The sequence below is a fragment of the Drosophila hydei genome, unplaced genomic scaffold (assembly GCF_003285905.1).
Source record: "Drosophila hydei strain 15085-1641.00,03,60 unplaced genomic scaffold, DhydRS2 tig00000063-arrow-pilon, whole genome shotgun sequence".
NCBI lineage: Eukaryota > Metazoa > Arthropoda > Insecta > Diptera > Drosophilidae > Drosophila > Drosophila hydei.
Window position 1 is genome coordinate 2669712 of NW_022045657.1, and position 26594 is coordinate 2696305.

Genomic DNA, 26594 nt, shown 5'->3' on the forward strand with positions numbered 1-26594 from the left:
TTTTTAATTTTTTTGTTTTTTTTTTTTAGATGAAGAAAACGAGCGAAACTTTTTGCTGTTGTTTTTTTTTTTTTAGGTGGTGAATTTATTTATTATAATTGCACATAGAGCCAAAAAATGTTGTGTGAAAGTTTGCTAAACGAGGGAATTAGGCATAGACCAAAGAAAATTAGTCGAAATAAAAGAAGAGTAGAAAGAAAACTTATTTCGAATCGAGATATATGTGGAAAGATCACAAGAAAATAGTTTTAGATCTGTTTTAGTTTCAGTTTCAGATTTTTCTTTTTTGAAGAGTGCTTTTTGTTTGTGTGTGTGTGGAGTGTAAGAGTATATGCGTATAAGAGTTTATGGAAATTGAAGTAGAGTTCTGCACAGATGTGGACAGCTATAGCTAAGTAGTAAGTATAAGAGTTAGTTAGAAGAGTAAAAATTCTTATGATAAACAAATACGAAAATGAAAAAATGCTGTCTTAAATTATTTATCAAGCGTTCTCAAGCAGCATGCACTTGTCTATGGATTTATTAATTAATTGTTACTATAATTATTTCGTAAGCAGAGTAAGCGATTGGAGTAGTAATCGATAGCAAAGTAAAACGCACATAGTCGGGCCGTGTTTATCGCTCACGCGTTATTAGAATCCAGCATAATCGCGTAGCCTAGCGTAGGTGTGTCCAAATTTCAAATAGCAAATCATACGAATCATACATACATATATGCATCTACATCTACGAGCTTGGTAGACGCCTTTGTATAATACGGTACATATATAGTATAGACAGATAGTCGGGTGTTTGGGGGGAAGGGAAATATCAGTCAGCGTTTAGTATTTGTTTACGGTTCTGTTTTTGTAACATTAAAAGGCACATAGAAGTAGTATATATAGATGAATATATACAGGAAGCGATATTGTTATGAATATTACGAGTATTGAAACGTTTAGGAAACAGCAAGGTGTGTATACATTTAGGCAGACATTTGTAAGAGAGAGTGGTAAACAATCAATAAATTGTAGATATTCGATATTTGATATTCGATATTTGATATTTGATATTCGATATTTGATATTTCAGTTTTTGTTTAGTTTTGTTTTGTTTTTCGTTCTTTTGCTCTGAACTGTTGCACAAATATTGACATACATCTATTCTAGCTATGAATATATCTATTGGTATAGCTGGATAATATGCCTGGGTGTGTATGTGTATGTGTGTGTGTGTCTGTCTGTGGGCATAGCTGTTAGACGAGCATTGTGTTTTAATTAGTTTTGCGCATATTCATAATTTAATTAGCAATATTGTAATCTTCATTTGTGTGTGTGTGGGCGTGTTTATTGTTATTGTTGTTGCTGTTGCTGTTGTTGCATTATTTCTGTCTGCAAATATCATTATTTTATGTTTATCGTTGTTTGTGTATTGGTGTGTTGTAGTTATTAACTTTATTATAAATTATTTGATAGTTGATTTAGTGGGCAACGAACCTGGAAAGAAAAGGAACAAATTATTAGTTAATGCATAAAAAAGTGAAACACGTTAAGATATATATTTAGTCAAATTTAGTGCCTCAAACTCTTAGTTAGCATTAGAAACAAAAGTTTGTATCGATTTTTGTCGATATCAATGAAACAGCTAAAATTTCAATTGAATGCCTTTAATTCGAGGCATTTTTCACCAGATTTGGAATGAAATACAAATCCTGTATCTACATCAGTTATGCAAGTTCATCCATATGCATATACATATATTTGTTTCCTTATATCCTCTGCTTAATTGCATGCCTTGGGCAACCTGCATTCGACTGGACATTCAACAAAATATTGCATAATCGAGACGCTTATCCGCAATCAACACTTTCTTCTTGCTTGCTTACGCATAAAAGTTGAAATTGATTGCATACTTTTAGGCTGGTATGCAAAATGTACTTAAATGTACCCAATTCTGTTGAAAAACGTACGTAAATGTATGAACTGATTTTGTACCAAGCTCTGCTGTGTAAAATGTACACAAATGCTATGTAAAACGTACCTAAATGTACCGAACTGGTTTTGTACCAAGCTCTGCTATGTAAAACGTATCCAAATGTACCGAACTGCTTTTGTACCAAGCTCTACTCCGTAAAACGTATCCAAATGTACCGAACTGCTTTTATACAGAGCTCTGCTCTGCATATGCATATTATGTATATATAGCTCTGTTTGCACATCGCATCTGATCCATTATATATATACTTTGTTTCCGACATGAATAATTCATTTTGGGGCTTTGGCTATTTGAGAGCTGTGCGGGGTGCGGCATTATAAATGCATCTTGACATTGGACTTTGTGTCGAACACATGAACGGCACCGGGCGCGTTTCAAGGTCTGTCAACAATGTGTTGAGGGCGTGGCCCTGCATATCCTGTTTAATTCGTTTGAGCACTTCACACAGATTTGACTGAGCCAAAGCCAGAAGAGGAAGGCATGCATACAATGTGTCTGAACACATGGATTGAACAGGCGTTTAGCCTGATGACCTTTACAGGCTTTGGACAGAATTTTTATTCTTATAGGATTAACAATATACATTGACGGGAATCCAATTAAATTTTCTCTTTGAAATGCCAAAAGTTCAGGATGTCAAATTTAAAACTTCGACATAAATTTATGACTCGATTAAGATAAATACCAATTAAAATATAATTATTAAATTGAAATTAAATTCAATTGAAATATCTCTCTCTATCTCTCACATTTTGTCTCTTTCCCTTTCTTTACATCTGTCTATCTCTATTTCGCACTCTCTTTCCACAACTCTTTATATACCTCTTTATATACCTCGTTCTCTTTATATCTCTCTCTGTCTCTCTCTCTTTGTCTCTCTCTATCTCTATCTCCCTATATCTCACTCGCTCCCCAAACCCCTCCCTCTCTAATTCTTCCCACAGCAACTACTTCTATCTGCATAGTTCTATATATCTATCTAAATATATGTTAATACAAGCTATGGGCATACAAGCACACATAGATGTGTATACACAACCGTTGAGCAAGGCTCATTATTATTATGAGTCGTTGTTGTTGTTGTTATTGTTGTAGTTAATGCCCCGCCTTTTATGCGTTGTCTGTTGCTCTGAAACAATCGCAATGCCCCACTGCTGTCCTTGTCCTTCCTCTGCTACAGCAGCTGCGGCTGCCGCCGTTGCCGCCTTTGTGCAGCATTTTGTTGCCCACAATGTTGTCGCTGGCGTTGCAGTTGCTGCATGAAAACTATAAAATGAGCAGCAAAAGCCGAAAGGCGGGCGGACAGGCGGGGCAGCCAGGCCGAGGCCCATTTAATGCTCGCACTTGCAACGCATTACATTAGGGACTGCACAGTGGTGCGAATTGCGAATTACCTACGAGAGACTTGCCTTACATGACCTACCTTTTAAAAAGTCAAAAAACTCATTTGAAAATGTGCGAGTGGAGGATAGTTGGAATAGCTGGACGTAGAGAAGATAACTCGTATAGCTTTTAGTCCAGTATAAGAGTGATATAGAGAGATGGCAACTAATCTAATGATGTTATTGGAGTACATAAAAGCATATATATATATATATATATATATATATATATATATATATATATATATATATATATATATATATATATACAAAAATATATATAAGTTCTAAAAGGCCTAGTCAAGTAAGAGCTTATATATATTTTTGTGTTTTCTTAAGTTTTTAAAGTTTCTTAATGTGTTTTCTAACACTGGCGCAACCACTGTAGCTGTTGCAGTAGCTGTTTGTGTGGCAGTAAATGTGTTGTCATGTGCGACGAACTTGAAAATGTGCACATGTATGTGTGTGTGGGTGTGTGGTTGAGTGTGGGTGTGTGCTTTTAATATGTGCGCTTGTATTAATGTCTCGGCAGTGTTGAGTAATGAATGCCGCCTGCCACAGCATTGAGTGCGAGAATCCAATGTCCTTACACGCGTCTACGCCCACAACAATTTTGAAGGCTATGCACTTAAGCGAGGTCGTAAAAAGCTGAAAGACAAAGCGAGAGCAGGAGAACGTGAGAAAGAGAGAGCGAATGACAGGAAGTGTTACATAAAATGTTTGCGAAACTTAAAGCCTTTTGAGACGCAGCATTTAATTTTTGGCCATACTATGGTCGCACACACAGAAACTAGTTGTATGTGTGTGTGAGTTGTGCATAATTTCCGTTTCCGCTGTGCTTTTGTAATGTTTCCTGACAGCTCGCTTGTTGCCTGTCGCCATTTTTACCCTTTTCATTCATAATTGCAGGATGCACTTTTTCTTTTTTCTCCCTTTCTGACCCTCTCGCTCATTCTCGTTCTGTTTGCATGCGCAAACATCAAGGATATCCTTGAGTTGGCAGTGAAAAAATATTTATACTGCAACTGCACTTTTAGCCAAAATCCAAAGTCAAAGCCAAAGCCAAAGCCAGAGCCAGAGCCAGAGCCACAGCCACAGCCAAAGCCAAAGCGGATTAAAGTCTTAAGGCTGCTTCACTCTCAGTTCGCATAAATTTCCACTCATTTAGCCCTAATTGAGTTTTGGGAGCGACGGCGCAGCCAATGCATTAGCAGCCCAATTTGACCATTGGGGTTTACATTTAGTTACCCTACTCCATGGCTACGTAGTGCCTTCTGCGTTGGTCATATGCAAATTGCATGCACATATTTCACATCAACGTCCGTTGACAAAGACCAAAGGGGGTACACAGGGCGTATACGTAATGTATGAGAGCATCCAGGGCGTATATGTAATACAGCTCACAGTGCAGAAAATCGAAAAATCAGAAAATCTGAAAATCTAGCCCGCAGCAAAGCACACAAAACGAATGTGGACCATGCTCCACGGGACCTGAGTGGATGTAATTTATGCACAAAATGGAGTCAATTTCACAATGGAAATGCCCCTTGTTTCGGCCCATGGCACATAAAATATGGACATCAACGTTAATCTGTGTACATATGCCTGATAGAGCATCGGTTGATGCACTTCAGTGAGCTTCAATGGTTGAAAAACAAATGGCGCATAAAGAGAAACATTGACAATTAAACTAGAGCTCAGCTTTTAGTTGAGAAATCTAAATCTAAACTCTCTAAATTCATGTCTATGTGAAATATTCTTGATATCTGATATAAGCAAAGATTTTTTACATAACATCACTCAAGTTCTACAAACGTCCTGAAAATCACAGTTTTCGATATCGATACTTATCGGTTTCATGGATAATGATGTGATATTAAAATACTATCGATAAAGCTCGATACAAAAAATTGAATGGTAAAGCACTTTGAGCATTCCATAAATATCTTTATGTTAAATGTAAATATATCCGGGTTATGGTTAAAAAATCAATCGAGAATTATCGATTTTATATTTGAAAGTCCATTTTTTATGGCATAATTCTTTGTCTTAGCTGACCTAGCTCATTTGCTTAATAAAGTTTTTATTTTAATGTTATTATTATATATTTTATGAAAAAATATCGATCTACACATGCTACAATAGTCTATATGTACCCCTAGCTGACGCTGGTTCTAAAAATCTACACCATAAACAAACAACAAACTTGAGATATTTATCGATGAGATGGAAATGTAGAATCTGATTGATACTGCTGCTTTAGGCTAGATCTGCGATAGGCGAAAATAAATATATATTATTATGGACGTGTTCATACATACAGATAGTTAGAATATAAAATTTCTGAATTTATAAGACGTATATCCTGAGACAGCTATGCAACTTACCAAGATTATTTGGCATTTGAGTTAATGAAAACATAGTCTTACATGTAAATCGCTCTACCCCTGACTCTCTCTCTCTCTCTGGTATTTGTAGCAGGAATTAGCATACGTATTTGCATTTCCGTTTGTGGCTTCTTCTGACAATTATGCCGCATGCATTCCAAATTGCAATTTGTGCACAGTCGAAAGCAGAAAAGCCTCTATGCACATATAGATTAAGCAATAGCAAAGGCAAATTGCATGAGCAGATTTAACAGTGGGTCTTAGAGGTATTTCCCTCTCTATACCTCTCTATGTGATTCTCTATATGTGCAGCTGTGCTGCCAACAAGAGTGTGAATTTGTAGTTACCCTAAAGGCAGTAAAATGAGGTCTAGCTTTAATATTATCTACTTTTAATACAATTAATATATCTTTAAAATGTAGTTTATAAAACACGCATTGGGTAATTGTTAGTCTGTTAGTAGAGCATGGGAAATTGTTAGACATCTGTCTCTTTATACAGGGAATACCTTATTAATGAACAAGTTTTACTGTAAAATACTATTTTTAATAATCCGCATTCTTAACAGCTTTTAAGTAAATTTAATAGCTTAGTATACCTTTAATGATATTATAATAAATAGCATGCATAGCACACCTGCTAGTAGGGACTTCGTGGCACACACACTCACACACACATGCACCAGTTGTGAACAATTTATCAACGTTTTAATTAACATATACGTGCTGGAAGCACTTAAAACAAATGCCAGAGGGACACAAATTATGATGATAGAGTAGAAGAGCAACTCTCTCAGAGCTAGTTGAAATGAAAATTGCCAGCAATAAAATGGCGACAATTAAAATGGCGATCCCTGCCTGAAGATATCCAATTTCGAATTCCCACTGTGTGCTGTGTCCAGCCCAAAGCGATAAACGAGGTTTGTACGCTCCACAATGCCGCAATTAATGGCCAAAAGTGAAAGTTCTGTGGGCTGTCTCAAAGACTGTCAAGGAATCGGGATGGCTGACACAAAATGTATGCGCGATTGGCACGCGAATAGCAACCACACACACACACACAGACACACACACACACACACACATACAGACACAACACCCACGCAAAATGTTTCCGCCTGGGCAGAAAAAAAAACTTTTGCTTTTTCTTTTGCCGAATGAATGCCGCGCATGAAATGGCCGAGCTGCGTCTCTCGCTCTCTTCGCTCTGCGTGGCTCAGTTGCGCGCTCTCTTTCACGCACGAGGCAAATACAAATGCCAAAGCGAAAAAGAAAAAATAATAAAGTCTAGAAAAAACAAAACCTTGTCAAGGACAAAGCACGCAACGCAGCCAAAATCAGCTGAGCCAGTTAACAGTTGTAGCTGTTATCGCGCGCTCTCTCTCTCCCTCGCTCTCTCTCTCGGCCGCTCTCTCGTTCCGTTTGGCGTACGCAGCGCACGCTGTTAACGTCAATGTGAATGCCCTGTTAGCTAGGTAAACATGCCAAAGAAATATTGGTAATTGGGTTTCTTCACAAAGCAAACATTAACAAAAACAAACTTGTGCAACATAATTGAATTCACAACGACGAAAAACACAAATAGAAAACTTTATTAACTTGCAAACATCAACAAAGCATTTTTATGTTGTTTTTAGTTCTAAATTGTTCGCATTTCTCTTTTATCAGACACGAAGGCTCGGACTTAAGGACTTGAAGACGCATTCAAATCAAAATGGGGCTAGAAAAATGTTGATCTCTAGGATAGAAAAGCTCGAGAGTAGTTCATTGTAGGTCTAACAGTATTTTGCCGACTTCTTAATAGTTTAGACAGCAAAAGCAAGTTAACATTACGTTCTCTGTCTTTGCCTCGCTCACTGGCTCGCGCCTTCTGTCATTTCCTTTTCAGCGTGCGCCTTTTGCTAACTGACCAGAAAATGGCTAAAATACTTCAAGTCGAAATCCTCTAAAGAAGCAAGAAGGAAAAGAATAAGGAAGTCAAGCCAAAAGCAATAAACGGCACAACAAATGAAACGACGACAGCGCAGTTTGGGCAGCCAGGCAGATGTCCTGACTTACAAACAAACAATACACGCAACAACAATGGGCCTGGCTAACAAAAAAACAGCATATAACAGGAAAAGCAGACCTGAAGGACATGCCATGGACAGGATATATGTCGGCGCTTGGGACAGACCAGATAACAGAAGCAAGAAACCATTATGTTGCAGAAACAAAATAAAATAATAGTAAGCAGATATGAGAAACACAGCCTTAACGAACAAATTTAGGCTACGTCCAAGGATAATTTAAGATAAAAGACTTGCGATGATAATCATGTCCATGGCGCCAAAAGGAAGCCAAATAAAAAACTGGCCTAAATGATAATTAATTAAATATTAGACAATTTTTTGGCTAACCTGACAGGAAACGATATCGAGTAAGAACAAAAATTAGGTCAAAAAGAAACGCAAATTGTGCGATTATTATAATGGATAAGGATAGGTAACTTCAGTTCCGATAGGATGAGTTGGCCGAATGGCCAGCGTTCGGTGGCCCGATAATCAATAAATGTTGTAGAAAGTTGAACACTGGGAAATTGTTACACATGTTGCAGCTGATGTCAAAAGAAATAAAAATGGAAGAAAAACATAAATGAGAAACAAAAAGCAAATTTAATTTACAATGTCAAAAGTAATTATAGAAATCGAGCTGAAATTCGGTTTTGTATATTTCTTGTAAATTGTATAATATATATTTATAATGACTCACATTGCTTTTTTGTGGTTGTCGTTTACTTTAAGATCTCTGTCTGGCAAGTGGGCGTATGCGTAATATTCCTAATCGCCTTTAATTGACAATACAATGTAACCGATTAAATAGCTAATAGTTGGTGTCGCTCTTTGTGCACGGCAAAACACACGCACACACACACACAAATATATATGTACACAGTCACGCGCCAAACGCACACACTAATACACACGCACCTACATATACATACATATACTGTGATTTATATAACACAATGCTTTGCTCCCGTCAATTGGCTATTGAATTGTTTAAAAACTGAATTGAAAATGTATGCTTAACAGAAAAAAGATGTAATTTTTATACATTCGAATCAGCCATTTTTTTATTTTTATTTTTTCTTTTTGTTTGTTCAGTTTGTTTTTGCTCGGTATAATTTTTCTTGTTGCTGCGCACGTTTTCTGTTTGCCTAAACTTGCACGCTCAACTGTTCACGAAGTACTGTGCTAACGGTATTTGCTTGCCAATCAAAAGAGAGAGACACGCACACAGAAGAGCATACATGAAGAAGGATTGGTTGAACTGACAAGGGCAAACGCTCTCTCATCAATTGGGTATGTTAACTGGAACAGCTTCTGTTACGTTAATGCTAACAGTGCTGCTCTTGCTGTTAACAATTTTATCGCAAATAAATATAAGCAAAATTTTAATTTTAAATGAAAAATTGTCAATTTATATATCAGCACGAAAAATTATTTTCGAAAATAGACAAGATTTTCTATATTAAAAATATTTAAGTTCAGTCTTTTAATTAATTTCTAAAGCTATTTTTATCTATTTATATGCATTTAAGTTTTTCATAAGTTAATTCTAGGTTTCGCTGGCCTTTATGATTTATGATTGAAAACTTTTGCTTTCGCTGACATTAACAGTGTTCTGTAAACTTCAAAACCACAAAATGTTTGCCGTTGTTGCAGTTCCAAAACTTTCACTATCAACAATCGACAAGTGTACATGTATGTTTGTATATGTGTGTACGCGTTCTCTCGCCCTTTCTCTCTGTCTTTGCGCTATGTGCTTTGGATTCATGTTTTTATTATTGCTGCGCTTGGCTTGGACTTGGGAACGGCTATAGAATCCTGCGCACTCTCGCTGAGAGCGGCGTCATCAGTTGTTGTTGCTATTGTAGCTATTATGGTTGCTGTTGTTGTTATGGGCAGGCCTTTTTGGCCCACATAGGGGCTTGTTTTCGGTTTTCAATGTTAAGTGCGATGAGAGGCCTGCTTCAATGGGCAACAGCCAAAAGGATAGAGGCAAGACGAAGGGAAGGCCAAACGCACACGACGACTCCCACGCAAATGGCTGGCTGCTAAATCGCTGAAGCCTCTGTCACTCACCAAGCATGAAACACACACACAATCAGCGTAGCGCAATTATTTATTATAGAATACATATGTCTCGACATTTTGTGCCATTGTACATTGAAATTGGCCAAAATTGATTTGCTGCCAATTACAATCTCACGCACACTTGCAGCTAAAAGTTGTTCGCGAAAAGTGTTTAATGGTTGGTTAAGGCTGACTTGTTAAGGCATAGGTTAATAAGCACAGTAGTCTGCGTAAATATTCAAATATTTTGAAGATATGAAAACAAATTACATTTAATTTCTTTAATTACAATTTATAAGAACTGTTGAGCCGCGACCCCAACGAGCCAAATGCTTGTTGGGTTATCGCAGTTTATGTAACGTGCGTTTGTTTCTATTTCAATTTTTGTTGTCACTTGCAATTTTGATTCTGAAGGTTCAACGGACAAGTTAACCCACGCGTGTGTCTGCCATCACGCGTGTGTGTGAGAGTGCGAATGTGTGTGTCTGTGTGAGCCGGAGAGTTTGTTTTGTAACCGTTTTGTTGCTCTTTGTGATAGAATTTCTCGCTTTGACCTTGTAGGCGCGTTTGTATGTACAGTTATTTATGCCTATAGCTGCGATTGTAATTGTTGCTGTTGTCGTTGTTGTCTTGACACGTGGCCGCGTTAATTAAAATTTTCTTTGCGCTTAATTGAGCAGCCTTCAACTCGTATTCGTATTGGTCAAAAGGATGAACCAGCGGATATTCTCATTAGCCTTGGACAAGGTTAATAAAGTAAATTGACCCTAGCAAGTATATATATATACATACATATACATGTAAATGTATAAATATATATACAAGCGAGTTTTGTTTGAGTAGAAATATTTTAAAGTTTAGCTTAGAAAACAAAAGATATAAAAAAATTGTGTAAAACTAATATTGTTAAATATAGTGCTTAAGCTGATCGTTTATAAGACTTGCTTATTCCAAATAAGTTTTTAATATCCCGCTGCCTTTATTTACATACATTTGCTTTAAAAAAGAAGCAGTCCAGCGCACAAAAGGAGGCAACACTTTTTTTATTGCTCAGTCATGCAGGCGTGCGTATGCGAGGCGGGCACGTGTGCGTGTGTGTGTGTGTATGCGAAATAAATAGCAAGAAAGGGATAGAGAGGGAGAGAGTGTGTGTGTTTAAGGGAGATAGGGACATACATATATGGCTAGTCACGCCCACACTTGTGCATAATATTATAATATTTTGTTGCCCATGGCACAGAACACAGTACGAACAAAACATACGTCAGTCCGTCAGTTTGTCAAGTCAGTCGGAATTTTTAACTGCGCGTCAGCGACGAAGGCTTTGAAGGCTGGCCCGCACCCGCTGATAAACAAGAATCGATAAAGCCAAACGAGATGTTTTGGCCAAAACATACACACACAAGCAACAACACATGTTCACTATGAGAAGCTGTCAATAAAATCGAGCTATTATAAGAGTTTAGTTTGATAGCAACTGAAGCATAAGCAAATATGTCAATTCCAATTATATATACAATATAAGAACTTTGTTCGAGTATGTTCGACTAGCAGTCAAAATATTTAGTTACATTTATTCATTCAAACTAAGGCCACTATTTGACTTAAAGATGCTCTCTAGTTACTTTCTTTTAGTTAAAACTAGAAACAAAGCGTTCAATAATGAAATTCAATCGACATAACTGTACAAATATAATAAATAAAACCAAAATTCCAGATTATTTTAAACAGTTTTCTATATATTTTAAACAGTTTAAATATATAAAATAAAATGAAAAGAGGATAGTTGGTTACTGATAAAAAAAACCCTGAATACCCATTTTCAGAGTGAAAAACTAGTTGCTACTTCTATAGTCTTCCGAATTGAAATTAAATATATATAATAGAACGAATAGGTAAAAATAATAATTTGCAAACGTGTTGTATACGTGTACATTGCCTTTTCTAGCTTCAATTTAAGGCTATACAAATTATACGCCAAGGACTCTCTGTTTTTCTGCTTGACATAATTTCTTGTTTAGTAATCCTAAAGCTGATCTTTATTAGCACTAATTCCGCGAATATCTCAGATAAGTTATCTTTTATTTTTGAATGGGCTACAGTTGTTTGAATAACGCAATTCTCGCGATTTAATGTCTAAATGGTTACAAGGACAATGCGATTATGCGAAATCTTTGAATACGTTCATAGCTAGAGGCTGCTGCTGCTGCTGCTGTTGGCATATGACCTTAGTAAGCCTGCTGACTGACGGGATGTGCATACAAAGCATTTGACTAAGCTCTAAACAAAAGAAACTAAACAACAGACCAGCCAACCAGCCAAGCAGCCAACCAGCTAATGGGCACGAATTTCCATATCTATAGACAGAAGTAACCTTCGTTGTTATGCACGGCAATGCAACAAAAATTCTGAACATAAATATATCTCAGCTAAATTTCCAGTTAAGCTATGCAAAAATAAATATATAAGAAGAACTGTGGTTCGAGTAGTATTATCTAATTGATAGTTTCAGAGCGTAGTTATGATATTTATAAGCAAAAATTCAAAATTCATATTAATAATACTATTCAATATGGGAAGTTGCATCACGAATTTAGAATCTCTAGTTTTAATGGTCTTCAAGTTACGTTTAAAAACGCACATCAACATATCAATTTTTATCGATAGTCAGCAAATGTGATGAGTTATTGAAAGGATCAGCTTTCACATATGAACATATATCAATTTCAAACTTTAAATCTTGTAAGCTTACGAGGCCGCTGCGACCATGGCTAGACTTAATAAGTTATGACACGCCCACTTCAGTCTGCTATATACAGTTTAAAAAAGCACTATCTATTTCTTGTTTTGTTTTATCATCTTCCTATTGATATTGAGCTGCTAGAGGGTACAATAAAATTTACTTTCAAAAAAAGATAGATACAAAAAAAATATATATATAAATATATATATATATATATATATATATATATATATATATATGTACTGGTATATTAATATAATTAATGTTTACTCTATGAGTAGGCAAACAGCTGCTAATCATTAAAAAGTAAATTTGTTAAAAGTGCAAACAAATAACTGTTAAGGGCTTACAGCTGTCAAAAGCCCGTAATAAAACTGTCTGTGTACAAAAGCGCGCGCTAAAACACACATACACATATGCAGCTTTGCATGTATGCATGTGTGTACGTTAATATGCAATCAAATGCATACTCACATTATAAGAGGCGTAATTCACAATTAGTTGATCGTCTAACACACAACTTTGCCGTAATAGTGTTGAACGTAATAATTACAACGATAATGAGCAAATAAATAAGGTTATTTTCACGTTTTGCGATAGACTACTGGCTTGCGCTTGACGCGACGAAGCCACAAAACGAACTAAAATAATCAACGCCTGCTCCGGCAGTGTTAAGAAACGCAATAAAAATAGCTCAGTTTTTTGCACAAATTGAATTGTTCTTTTTAATGCAAGCAAACTGGTTCGCTTCACATAAATTCAGCTAAGTTATAAGTTAAACAACTAATAGTAAAAAGTTTGTCATGGATCTCTGACTACAGTTCCGTGTGAGCATATTCTGTGGACTCCTTGTCCTTGGGCACGATATAGAGGCCCTCAGAGGTAGTCCAACGTGTACCGTGTTGTGGACTGTGCAGACCCACTATTTCCATTTGCCCAGAAATTGGCCGACCATACGACCGTCCCGACATGCCCAGATACATGCCAGTATCAACGTGTTGCAATCTAATATGAGCATCACGCATCCAGATGTTATTGGAGCAAATCACTTCCCAGTTATCGCCAGTATCACCAACTCCGTCGACACCATAGGCGGATACCTCTTGTTCGCCGGATAGTGGGGATGAAAAATGATGCGAATGCAGATTCTTCTTTGTGGTCAAGTGTTCCAATCGAATTGTCGTTCCACAAGCAATGGGTTCACCACGATCGCATAGTTTCTTAGTTTGTGCCTTGATCATCCAATGGCTGTTCACATCCTCCTTTTGTTCTACACCGGTCACCGATTGCTGTCCCGATCCAGAACCGTATTTAACATCGTGCGAGTGTAAGCGATACGAATAATCCGAGTTGAGCAATTTCAGTATGGAGCCACATGTCACATAGTTGGTCTGTGCAGCTAAAAGAAATCGTGGTTGGCGTTGTTGTTGTATTTATAATTGTATTGATAGGAAACTGAAAATTGTGCTTTGTGGGGCGGAAAGGGCTTCGTGGCCAATCACAGCAGCCCACATAAACGCAACAGAATATACATACCATTGTGGTTGGGTAAATAACTAATCAGCGCTAAAGCAACGAAGAGCAGTGTGTGCAGCATCCTGTCTTTTTTCTTACGTTAACAATTAAGTACTTAATCTAATATTCAGAATGTACAATGTTAGAAATGCCGATTGCGGCGAAAATAAGCACACGCAAACAAATGATTTTGACAGATTGTGTTAGTGTTGGTAAGCGAACGATAAAGGTGTGTTCAATGAACTGACTCCAAAACCTTGAACAACAGAACAGCTGTGGCCAATTATTAACAATTACGTTCCGTGTATCCAAAAATTAAAAGCCATATTTTTTATCATAGTATTAATTTGCTGAAAAATTTGACATTTTAATTAAGCAACAAGTATTGGTACAAAAGATATTAAATCTACGTTGCAAGGAGTTAATTGACATAAAAATGTAATAGCAGAAGAGCTGCGGCACACATTACCAATTGAGTAGCACTTATCGATAGGCGATAGAAGATATTTTGTGTCGCTGCAAATATTGCATTATTTTTCTGTGAAAATAAGAAAAATTTCATTGAAGCAGAAATTAATGGCACATAAGCGCTTATTCATCTACGCTGTATTATTAGCGATATGTTATTTAGTTGGCGTGACATGGGTAAGTTGTTAAAACACAATACTACGCCGTAACCGAAATGACGATTGTGTTTGTTTTATTTTTCAACAAAGGCTGAGACAGCAACGCAAACACTGCCCAGTAGCAGTAGTAACAACAGCAACAGCGCTAACAATAATGTCAGTCCACCAAATTCGCCTGCCAAATCGCCAGCGGTTTCGCCAGCACCAACAATTGCAACGCTGAAAACTATAAGCAGCACAGTAACGAGCACCAATACAAGCAGCAGTTCACATGAATGGTTTGTATACTCTTTATATACATGAAATGTCATGCATTATTGCTAAATGTTGTCATATGCTTAGTACCTGTGCCGGAGCTCTAGTGCCACAATTGGATGCCAATGGCAAGGAGCTTCCCACGTGCGAGAAATGTAAATGCTCATCTGTCGGACGCAATTCCACACTAATAAAGGTGTGCATACACATTTTATATTGTCCTGGCCCAATATTTTTCTAACTATTTCTTTGTTAGGTGGTCGTCATCATTGTGATTTGGATAATATCCATATTAGTGATATATATGCTCTTCCTTATGTGCTTGGATCCGCTGTTAAATAAACGCGTCAAGGCGAACAACTATCAGGAGCACACCAATGAAGATGTATATAACAATTATTCTAAATATGCAGGCATAAAATATAGCCAACTAGTTGCCATTCCTGATGAAGATGATGATCATGATCATTATCGTGATCATGATGATGATGATGATGAGGCGCAGCTAGTTGGCAATAAAGAAGCACATAACGTTTGATGTCCTTGACCAAACGATTTATATATCTTTTTGTTTTATTTTATTTAATATTTTTCAATTTGCACGCTCTAACCCAAGCTTTTTGATGTGTCTATTAATTAACCCATTAACCGGCCTTAACTAATACGCTTCAAATTTTCCTTTTTTTTCTGCTGCGGCTGATAGGACGAACCAGCACCGCCTCTGCCAGCTAGCGCCAACAATCAAGAGCTGAGTGCTCGAGCCAATGTTCTCAATCGCGTTGGCCATCAGCAGGACAAATGGAAACGCCAAGTGCGTGAGCAAAGGCGTCATATCTACGATCGGCATACCATGTTAAATTGATTGCCCAACAGAAGCCGTAGGCGTTGGCGACTTAAAGACACATGTTGTATTCCTGCAGCAATTATTAACAATTATTGTTTGAATTTGTCTCTCATTGGATCAAAATTAATTTAAATATTATTTAGCAACATTTTATATAGTTTAAATAAAATAACATACCCAATTACGATTAGAAAATTTAAAAAAAAAAATTTAATTGACTTTTTAATCAAGTTGTCCCTCAATTACAAGTCGATCCATTTAAATATTTTGCCAAAAGAAGAAGCTACAACAGCCTTTATTAATGTGTTTCGTATCTTATGTTACATTATATTTGATAAAATGCAAGCTAGTAGCCCGTAACGCCTTCAGCAAAGGTCCAGTTCTCTTCCACTTTGAAAGGTCCTTTAATGCTGCAATCGTTGGCAGTGCAAATGCCCACCGTGTATTGTGGGAGACTGCGCGTATCACGATAGTAAAGCACCTTCATTGCCTCGCGAATCTATAATACAAATACTCAATTAAAAAGTTTTGCGAAATAATGTAGTTTTTTCTCCTACCAGACTGGCTGCCTCCTCGAATGTAAATTCGCGATCCTTGGGCTTGCGCTCACGCACAAGCGGCAGAGACAAATGTCGCGCAAAGCCGGTTGCTACAACAAAATCATCGTACGCTCGTCCCCGCAAATCTACATTGCCCAGAAAAGGTTTGCCGACCTCATCGACACCAGCTACCACCACATCGATGTAAAGCGGATTCATGCGAGAGCGACGATTGTAGAGCACGCGTGTTAGCCAGCTGGACAATTCGGCTGGCTTCATGACAACGCCATCATTGCAGCACTGATCCTCGATCATCTTTTGATCAATGCTACGCTTAATTGACTGTATGTCAGCAAAGTCGCCACCGCCACCAAGTAAAATTTTACCGTTTATCTGGAAGACGCGGTTGATGTTCTGGTAACGAGCCAGCGAGCCATACGAGACGAGGGTGTCGGCCGCCACCAATACCCCGCCATCGAATCTAATGCCCAATACAGAGGAGCCAGTAGTTATAGCAGCGCTACAAATACCCCAGAATTTGAAATTTACTTATATCAGAGTTTAAATTCATTTCCTTACGTGCTGTGCTTCGTTCCATAGGGACCTGCGGTAGTTAATTCACGGGGCAACTGTGTTGGGGCGTTATTGCCGCCCATGAAGTTGTAAAATTGACCGGGCGAAGGTCCATTGAGCCACATTGGCTGCGCAAACGTATTGTTCATCATTCTAACTGCTGTAATTATAGTACTTTGAAATCAAATGGAAATAACAGCAAAAGCAATCCCAGAATGACAGGCACAAATACAATGCCGAACAGTTTTAGATAGCGACAAAATTAGTTAGCTTTACAGCACTGCAAGCCGTGTTCTCTGTGTATATCGATATACGCGACTATCGATACATGTGGCCAGCGTAGCCAATCGATGAGGCGGCAGGCAGCTCTATCACAATTCAGGCGTACAATTTGAAAATCCAAATCAAAAATTTTTCCGAAGCAAAGTAAAACACAATTTTGATTAAAAATACACGAAACCCTTTTTTATTTTCGATAGACAATACAAATATATATATATTTTTATTTAATGCACACCTTTTAGGGGAATGTTTTTCAATTTTGTTTGCATCTTACAGATCGCATAATACAGATGAATAGAATATCAAATACAGAGTATAGTTTACTATCTACTAAAAACCATTTAACATACTTTATATATATATATAATTTTTTAGAATTTTCAATAGTAAAATAGTCTACTTCATTACAATCTACTGTCACGGCCAATGTTCAATATCTTACTAAAATAAAGCTTTCCCAATTAAGTGCTAATCCTTGCAGCAACAATAAATATTGTCGCTTGAGCTAGCTGGCGTCGTAGGCGCACTTGCACCCGGCTTTTGTGGTTTACTATAGGAATGTGGACCACGCATGAAAACATCTATGAGTTGACAATGGGAACTGTAAGCGGATAAAAAAAGAGTTGAAAAGTGAGTTTAGATACATTTATATATCAAGTGTGTGCGCTTCTTGCCTCATTGTTATATCTAGATCGGTGACAACCTCTCCATCACAATTCCAGCTGGAATACTCCGAACTGGCCGCATCGTTGCCGTTTTGAGCAATTGGTTGACGAGAGCCGGCTAAGCTTAAGTTCTCCTCTGTTGCGGGCGCTGTGAACGTTCGAAAAATGAACTTACGTGTCCGGTAGACCTCGACAAAAGGTAAATTACGCTACAATATAAGTGTAGAAAATTATGTAAATTCTTTTTGTATAAATATATATTATAATCACTTACAATATCGCCGGCTCGGCCAGCCGTATTTAACAGGAACCGCACGTTGTTGATAAACGATGTTTTGCGTACCAGAATCAGATCCAAGCAGCCATCGCCCAAGTGACTGTAGCGCGAGATGCCATTGGGACTGCGTGCACAGGCACACGTGATGTTTGCGCCGCATATCAGAAAGAAATTGCCCCGTATTGTCTTCCACTGCAAGCCGCCGGGCAGGCTCATATTGGAACCATATGAACTACCAGGCTGCAAGGGCAGGCTAGCCGGACGCATCAACCGGGAGCGACACAAAGCTGTTTCGATTTCATTCAGCTGCTGTTCACAATTGGTGGCAACGATCACATCTGCATTTGGTTGCGATTGCGGCTGCGACTGCTGTTGCTCCACCAACTTATTCTGCTGTTCTGCATGTTGTGATTGCAAGTTCTCTTGACTATTCGCATCAGCGGTAAACAAGGTTGAACGCTGCTCCTGCAATGAGCTGGCAATGCTGCATCGCTGGCAATTGGCATAGCACACAGACGGCGGTTCGTCACAGAGACTGACCGGACTTTGCGGCGTTTCCGGCTCTGTGGGCTCCTCGAGCAGCTGCAGCTCCGCATCGTAGCCGCGATTGTTGAAGAAGGCCTTGATACCACTGTACTCATACCGTCGTGTGCCCATCCAACGATACTGCTCACTCTCGGCTGCCACATCGCCCAGATATCCATAACTCAGGACACTGGCACAGAAACGCAACAGTGTGCGATTGTTGCTCACGCTGCAGACGTCGAGGCCACGCCTCTGGCCGAGCAGCACATGAATGGCCGCAGTGCGCACATCCGCAGTGCCGTGCATGCTATAGACTATGGTGTCCGTGCTGCCAGCTGGTATGACAGCCACTGGCAAGCTAGGCCGTGGTATAAAGGCCGGACGCTGTTCATCCAAGCCCAGCTCACGCATGCGGCGAAAGACCAAACCGTTGATGACCTCTGCAACGGTGCCATCGCCTCCCACACAGCAGACAGCATCATAACAGCTCAGATCGTGGGTGAGCAGAATGTCCCGGATTTGATTGGCACGTTGCGTAGTTATGCAGGTGGCATCGATGCCCGCCAGCTGGAACAGTGGACGCACCAAACGTTCATAGGTCTGGGCGCCAGCCTTGCGGCCGCCGAATGGATTAATGAATACTAACAGGCGTTGCACACGCTGACCACCAACTGGCGAGGATGCGATGCGTGCCTGCAACTGGAGCTGCCACTGATACACAATGTACGCATCCGCATTGTAGAAGGTGAGCCGTCGCAACTGCCAGCGATTGCAATCCGTCTTGGATTTGCTCAAGCGTGCCGCATAGTTGATGGTCAGGAACTGTGCCGTCGGCTTTGTATCGCCATCCGCCTGCTGATGGTCACGATGATTCGTAGGCGGAGGCTGCATGCTGTCGTGTTTGGTATTGCCAGAACAGACGCTGATGATATCGTCCATGTGCAGAACATGGCTATGCGCGCCATAGCTACTGCATCTGGTCTCAACGCCTGTCAACTGCTGCTCGGGCAGCGGTATCTTTTGCGTTTCATTTGTTGGCTTGGCTACCGGGCGCTGCATGCGCTCCCATACCAAGTGGTGGCCATGGAGCAGCACACGATAGCTCTTTTTCTTCAATTGGAAGTTATTTAGCAGCACATCCGACGAGCACGCAGTGGCAGCCACGGAAGCGGCAGCGGCAGCAGCAGCTGTAGCAGCATACACATCTCCAGCTCCGCCAGATGTTGTCGTCTTGGCAAATTCTGTGCTCCCGCTCTGCGTCATCTTCGGATCACTTTGTCTCTGCAATACAATGAAGAGAAGAAGAAGAAAACAGGTTTACATTAGAATTGCGTACTCATTATAAACTCAAAAGAGACTGTGCCTTAGTGAATGCCGCACCATAAATCTCAGCTCCATTGTTTTTTTTCTTTTTATTTTTTTAATGAGTCCAAGTTTTGCAACTACAACTAACTGCACATATATTATATACACAATGTACATACATCAAAAGACCCAAAGACCTTTAGGCAAAGTTTAATAATAGAATTGCAATTACTTATGCTCGTTCACAGCGTACAAAAAGGGGCATGTTGGCATTCTTGTGCAAGCAGCAAAGGCAGAGTATATAGGGACTTTGGTGGCATGATGGGAACTCGAATACATGTCTATGTACATAAATAAATAGCATGACTAATTGCGAAATGAGCCATATAGCCAAGATTTTTAGAGCTTCGATCAACTACGGTAAGCTAGGGTAAAGCACCTTTAAATAGTCAAATTCTTATAAAAAAAAATTTGAGTTCTGTTCGAGCATTAGAGAATCCATTATTGCGATTCCAATGCTTTAACTTGTTATTTTTAACATAGGTTTGTTAATTTTTCGCTTAGGGTAATTGGATATTCAATATATATGGTCTCATATTATATGCATTTAAATAACTTTTTCATATTTCCATTGGTAACTGCAAAAGGCAATGATATCATATTCTGTGTGCCACGCACAACTAAAATCCCTCGGTTAATTTTAGTTCTTTTTTTATTGTTTTTGCCACGAATCATTGTTTTATTCTCAGACTTTGCGGCTGATAAGCAGCGAGCCGAATCAATATTATAAATTATATACTAATGTCCGAAATTACTGTTCGTAAAAAGAGAAATATAGATATAATTGCTTTACCCTCGTCATTTGTGTGGCCTTTTAAGCTGTGGAGAACTAAATTATCTAAGCTATCGATACGTGTTCAATGCGATAAGTCACAAAGGCGACAACAAGGCAAAATCAGAAAGCACATGTAGCTGTTATATATATATATATTTATTTGCCTAGCCTTTGTTGTTGCTAATTAAATAGACAAACACCTTTTAGTATACCTGTCTGGCTGTCTTCTACAGCGGAAGGGTGATCGACTAGGTGAATACCCAATGACTAAAGCACGTCATATTCGTAAGCAAAAACACATTTCTTATATATATATAAGGATATTTATATCTGCCGTCAATATTTGGTGGCATTTTAAGGGGCATCATAAAAAATAAAAATAAAATCAGAACACTCTCAATTCACATTTTATGACCCACACAATCCAAGCACGTTTTACGTGTCGTATGCGCAACGATCAAGGTTATCAGCGTCAACCAGAAATACTCTTTTATTTTTGTTGTTTTGTAGAATCACTCTGGAAGCTGCAGAGCAGCACCAAAAACAAAATTGTTGTTTCAAAACGAGTTACAGCTCTACACAGCTCCGCTCTTCTCTCCAATACTGTTCTCTGCTCTACGCTACTCAATTTTTTTTTTTGCTACACATTCCTATGGTCTTCTTTGATGTGGTTTGCTCTACTATTCCACTTTACTCGGCTCTCCCCTCCTGTGCTATACTCTACTCTACTGTCTGCTCCCCTCCTCCACATTACTTAATTCTACACTGCCCTTTTTTCCTATACTCTACTCTATTCTACTTTCCCCTCCACTCCTCTACACTACTCTATTCTACACTCGCCTCCACTCCACCCCACTTCTCTACTCTACTCTACACATCACTACTCTCTACTTTGGGCGCGCAGCTTTTTGACCTTCGCCTTGAATTGCAACAAGTTTTTTGTATACTCATTTTTGAACTCGACTCGCCTGAGCGTGTATTTGTATATGTATGTGTATGTGTGCGCACATATACATATAAGCTTACTAATGGTTGACTTGAAGGTCTTTCAAGTTTAAATTATAGCCGCATATGCATCTAGTCTTGTTCATGAAAATAAAAAACTGAAAACAAGGTGTCATGCAAATTGTAATTAAATTCTGCTTTATATATTTGCATTTCCGCGTGCCACTTGAGAAAGCTATACAAGTACAGCCTATAGTAATAAATAGTTAATAGATGAATTCCTACATACTAAATGATAAACACATTTACATGCAAATGTATGAATACTTCTTTATTTAATTGCAGTTTCCTCTCGTCTTGACTAAACTTTTCTCTAGCCTCAGGTATTTTATATACCACAACATAAATTGTTATGTGTTTATATTTTTACTTTTAATTGCAGCCAAAAATATATTACAATTTTAATGAAAAAGCGAAAAGCAAATACATAAAGAAATAAATAAAGGAGAATTCAGATAGTTTAATAACTAGTTCAATCTGCGAAATAAATGAGACCTTGAACTATTGCCAGTTAGCTGAAGTACGGTTATTATCTTATCATAGTTATCGTTAACACATTTTAACTATTGCAAGTTCTTTGTGAGCAGAACAAAACGAGAGTTTTGTTTAGATACATCTCAATTCATAGCTGGCTTCCTGTGCCGCACGCAACAACTGTTTACTCAGATAATATCTTAGCTAACGAGTTGTAAATACTATAATCGTATATATGCATGTGTATATATTAAAGCATTTGAAGCCCGTTTATATTTGTACTTTAGCACATTAATAACCTCTTTCACCTGGCTTTTAATGTGTATTTTAGCACAGCTCTGAAGGTGTATTATTTGTTATAATTTGCCCTCGTAAACAAAAACATTGAAGTTCTTCAGTACCTATTCTAAACCAGCTTACTTATCAACTGAAATACCACCGGACGGATCATATGGGCGATAAGATAAAACAGTTAATAAAGAAATGGAAACGAAGCAGATAAGTTCATCTTATTATTAATCAATCTATAATTGCTTATTTATAGATATTGTAACGGCTGAGAAATTTCCATAAAACCAAAAACAATGTGTATATATGTATATTCTAACAAACATGTGTTTTCCGTAAGTATGAGTCATATTTTATCACAACACTTTTAATGGAAGCTTTAAATATTAACAAATACTTTACGGTACTTTTGCCAACTTCGTAAGCTACATAGAGCTAGTAATAGACACAGAAAAAACAGAGCAGTTCAATCGATAAATTAACACCTATAAACTCATTTGAACTCGCAAGTTGACTCGTCTAATATATTTATAGCGCACGTAGTACAAACATATTTCAGGAGCTTAGCTAATTAGCTGCCACAAAATGCATTAAACAGCTACAACATATAGTAAAGAAATGTGCAAGCGAGATGGAAATATATCTGAACAACATACACAGCGTGTAGACAGCGAGTAGCAGAATGCAGAGAAACAATAACAAAAACATACGCACACATATAAATTACGCCAAGCACCGTTATCAGAATATAGCTGTGAGTAAGTACAACTGTATATATATAGATAGGATAGTTGTTGCACATGTATGCATGTACATACATGCATATTCTCAACTCGTTTTACGTACGCATTGTGTGCTTCCATTTCAATACACAAATATGCATGGATCTGTATATATATATACATATGTGTGTTTGGGTGTGTGGTTTTGAGTGTTCGTCAAGTTTATTTGGACTTATTCTGGTGCTGATTTTGTCCGCGGAAAAGCCGGCAGTTAGAGTTTAAATAGAACAAATTACCTTATATAAATAGAAAATATCCGTATATCCATGCAATCATCAGCAGTTGTCTTCTGCTATTTGCAGTTATTGGTTGGGAAATCAAGAAAATTCGATATGCATTGCAATTTTACACGCACACACATGAATACACAGCCAAAGCACACAGTATTAACGGTAGTTAGATAAGTGGTTTCTCAGTTGCAAGTGGATTATATACCTTAAACTGTACTCCATTCACTTCCACAACTGGCCTATTGAAAATGCAGCATTGTAAGGAAAGAGACAACAAAAATCCACAATCTCACTAGAATACAACACGAGCCGTTAAAAATGACGGAGCGCAGAACATGCTACCTACTCGGAAAAAGCAAACAAAATACTAGCAAGTGAAAAGCAGCAGCAGTGTGACCAGTGGTCGACAACTACAAAATACCAAAAAAAGCTTCTCAGAAAATGATATGACACTCACAAAACCATTTCACACCAACATTATGATTGTGATTTATTTGTAGTCTGGCAACGACAAAAACCGTTAACGTAGACAAACCCCGATTACTGAGTTACTTTTAGAATATATATTTTAAAGCCATCACACAAACTGAAACACTTTCGTATTTGAGTCACATATAATTATTCCCATTTTTTTATGCAATAGAACAAACTGTAAAAATTTCTGGTTTTTCTAACCCCACAATATGAGTAAGTAATTATTTAGTTGCGTGTTTTGTCTTTAGTTTGGTACCTATTTTTACAGGTTCTCCTTGTGGCAAGTGTAATACATGCTCTTGTTCTGGTCACACAAAACAGCCAGCGCAACAAGAACAACGTGGAAAGGCTTGTGGGCCTCAACCGCAGCCGCAGCAATATCAACAAGTACCTTGTCCCACACAACAACAATCGCAACAACCACAACAGCAACTGCAGCAGCAAACAAGAACTTGTCCGGCACATCAACAACAACAACAACAGCCACAACAACAACCACAAGTAAGAACTTGTCCAGCACAACAGCAAGCACAACACCAACAGTACCAACAGTACCAACAGCCCCAACAACCCCAACATCAACAACAGATAACTTGTACAAACCAGCAACAACTACAACCACTAAATTATCCGTCAAACCAACAACAACAACCACAACAGCAGCCAAACTGTCAGGTACAACAACAACAACCACAAGCATCAAAACCATGTCCGCAAACTGAAAAGAGAAATAGAGTTGAATGCCGCTGTGCACCCAGCAGAGATCGACGAACCGTACCTGTGCAGGCGCCATTGGCTGATACATACACTTGCCTGCGACCACGTACTCAACCCACCACTACTAATCAACCGATATGTACATGCAAGCAAATGTCAGCCCCGGCCACATGCGAATGTGCTCCGCCTTCCGCACCGCCAGTGCCACCGCCAGTGACCTGTAATTCGGGAGCTCCGCCGACGCATGCATACATTGCTTGTGGCACACCCACTAACACTCGACGATCAGAGAACCCATGCTCGGGAGCTGTAGAAGAAGTTGTGGTGCCGCAATATAAAAGAGATGAAACGAAGCAAAAGCGCCAAACATGTAGCCATTGCCAATCACAGGCTAAACAAAAGAAGAAATGTATTATACAATAAGAAAAGCACAATTCGGCACAACATAGTAGGCTGAACAGGATCGGTCAGAGATATGAGTAATACAAATATTTTTCCTACACTTTCAACTATTTGGGTACAATTTACATTTTCAGTCAAAATTCTATAAAAAGTAACAAAATTTAAAATTTTTAGTACGAAAACGTTCAAAATTAAGTTAAATACGTAGCAACGCTAATTGGATCAGAAAAGAAGCAATAATGTCCTGTAATGCGCCTAACATTCCAAAAACGAATGGTTGCTGTTGCTCGCCAAGCGTCGCACGCATGGATCCTCCGGCGTTACCATGCGGCGTGCTAAACCAAGAGTGTACTATAAGGACTGGAGGTCAGGCTTCCTACAGAACGCCACCGAACCAGGGAATGTGCAGTCATTGCAAGGGAAAGATGCACCGCAAGAAGTGTTGCACCATTCAATAAACTAAAGGCAAGAAAAGCCTTTTCAGAATTTACAGAATTTTCAGAGTGTTAAAGTCAAAGTTGATCAAAGTTGGCTTTAAAGGATGACATCAGCATTTTTAGTTGTTCAAAATTTTCATTCCAAAATTCAATTCGTTTGAAGAACATCTTAGTTTCAAATGTAACTGTTTGGAAAAACAACCAAAATTAAAAAAAAAAAAATTGGAAGCTGTTTTCCGATTTCAAAACTAAAATCAGAATGTCCAACCCGTGTGATACAACTGGAAGTCCCGGATCAGGTATGAGGCCGCAATGTGATTGCCGTCCACCAGAACTTCCGCAAACATGTACTCCGTGCGCACCGCAACCAGAGATCATAAGAGTTCCTTGCTGCCCTGCACCTGTTGCCCAACTACCAGAAAATACATATTACCGTTGCGACCATCCACCGAGGCCACAAAAGAATAGGAAATGCAGCATACAATAATTAAAGCTGCCAAATATTGAACAGAGCATAAACAAAAAGCAGAAAAAAAAAAACAAGAAAAATCAACAATAATCAGCATAGCAGGCGTTACAAATGGAAAGAAAAAATAAAACAAAAGCATCAACATGGTGGCAGCTTCTAAATTTTGACATTCAAAGTTATCAAAATTTTCTGTTTTTCTGCCATCCATCTTGAACCATTTGAATGCTGATGGGCAAGTGTAATTGAATTCAATTTTTGATTTAATATTTTCCAAAGTAAAATTTGTAGTTTTCTATTCGAAGAATATACGAAATTCAATTCAAAATGTATATAAATGGAAATAGAATTATCAATTGATACACATTTGATGGATTTCCTTATTTAGCAACATTTAGCGGATTTCGATTTAAATAGCCACCATCTTGAACCAAATGTGATTGCTGATGGGCAAGTGAATCGATATTTTTGTTGC

The 26594-nt window shown here is 38.3% G+C and overlaps 5 protein-coding genes across 6 annotated transcripts; 2 read left to right on the forward strand and 3 right to left on the reverse strand.

The window, feature by feature from the left end:
- Positions 1–13301: 13301 nt before the first annotated feature.
- LOC111604876 (stromal cell-derived factor 2) lies at positions 13302–14445 on the reverse strand. The gene is made up of 2 exons (XM_023323113.2): positions 14140–14445; positions 13302–14002 (listed from the first exon to the last, which is right to left on the reverse strand). The coding sequence occupies exons 1-2, from the start codon at positions 14198–14200 to the stop codon at positions 13419–13421; spliced, it is 645 nt and encodes a 214-aa protein (XP_023178881.2). The 5' UTR covers positions 14201–14445; the 3' UTR covers positions 13302–13418.
- A 156-nt stretch (positions 14446–14601) lies between these two features.
- Positions 14602–16019, forward strand: LOC111604875 (uncharacterized protein CG1161). Its single transcript, XM_023323112.2, has 5 exons — positions 14602–14763; positions 14835–15022; positions 15087–15195; positions 15256–15384; positions 15703–16019. Exons 1-5 carry the CDS (start codon positions 14695–14697, stop codon positions 15859–15861), a joined length of 654 nt encoding a protein of 217 aa, XP_023178880.1. The 5' UTR covers positions 14602–14694; the 3' UTR covers positions 15862–16019.
- An 87-nt stretch (positions 16020–16106) lies between these two features.
- Positions 16107–17282, reverse strand: LOC111604874 (proteasome subunit beta type-4). The gene is made up of 3 exons (XM_023323109.1): positions 16962–17282; positions 16401–16902; positions 16107–16342 (listed from the first exon to the last, which is right to left on the reverse strand). The coding sequence occupies exons 1-3, from the start codon at positions 17105–17107 to the stop codon at positions 16190–16192; spliced, it is 801 nt and encodes a 266-aa protein (XP_023178877.1). The 5' UTR covers positions 17108–17282; the 3' UTR covers positions 16107–16189.
- Positions 17283–17630: 348 nt separating this feature from the next.
- On the reverse strand, positions 17631–23948 carry LOC111604930 (ceramide kinase). Of its 2 annotated transcripts, none has more exons than XM_023323200.2 (4): positions 23829–23948; positions 18177–19985; positions 17912–18111; positions 17631–17838 (listed from the first exon to the last, which is right to left on the reverse strand). In XM_023323200.2, exons 2-4 carry the CDS (start codon positions 19965–19967, stop codon positions 17706–17708), a joined length of 2124 nt encoding a protein of 707 aa, XP_023178968.1. In that variant the 5' UTR covers positions 19968–19985; positions 23829–23948; the 3' UTR covers positions 17631–17705. The 2 variants fall into 2 exon arrangements, with proteins under 2 accessions (XP_023178968.1, XP_023178967.1); XM_023323199.2 differs by having other exon boundaries at positions 23630–23947.
- A 261-nt stretch (positions 23949–24209) lies between these two features.
- LOC111604931 (basic-leucine zipper transcription factor A) lies at positions 24210–26213 on the forward strand. The gene is made up of 2 exons (XM_023323201.2): positions 24210–24310; positions 24366–26213. Exons 1-2 carry the CDS (start codon positions 24307–24309, stop codon positions 25235–25237), a joined length of 876 nt encoding a protein of 291 aa, XP_023178969.1. The 5' UTR covers positions 24210–24306; the 3' UTR covers positions 25238–26213.
- Positions 26214–26594: the final 381 nt, after the last annotated feature.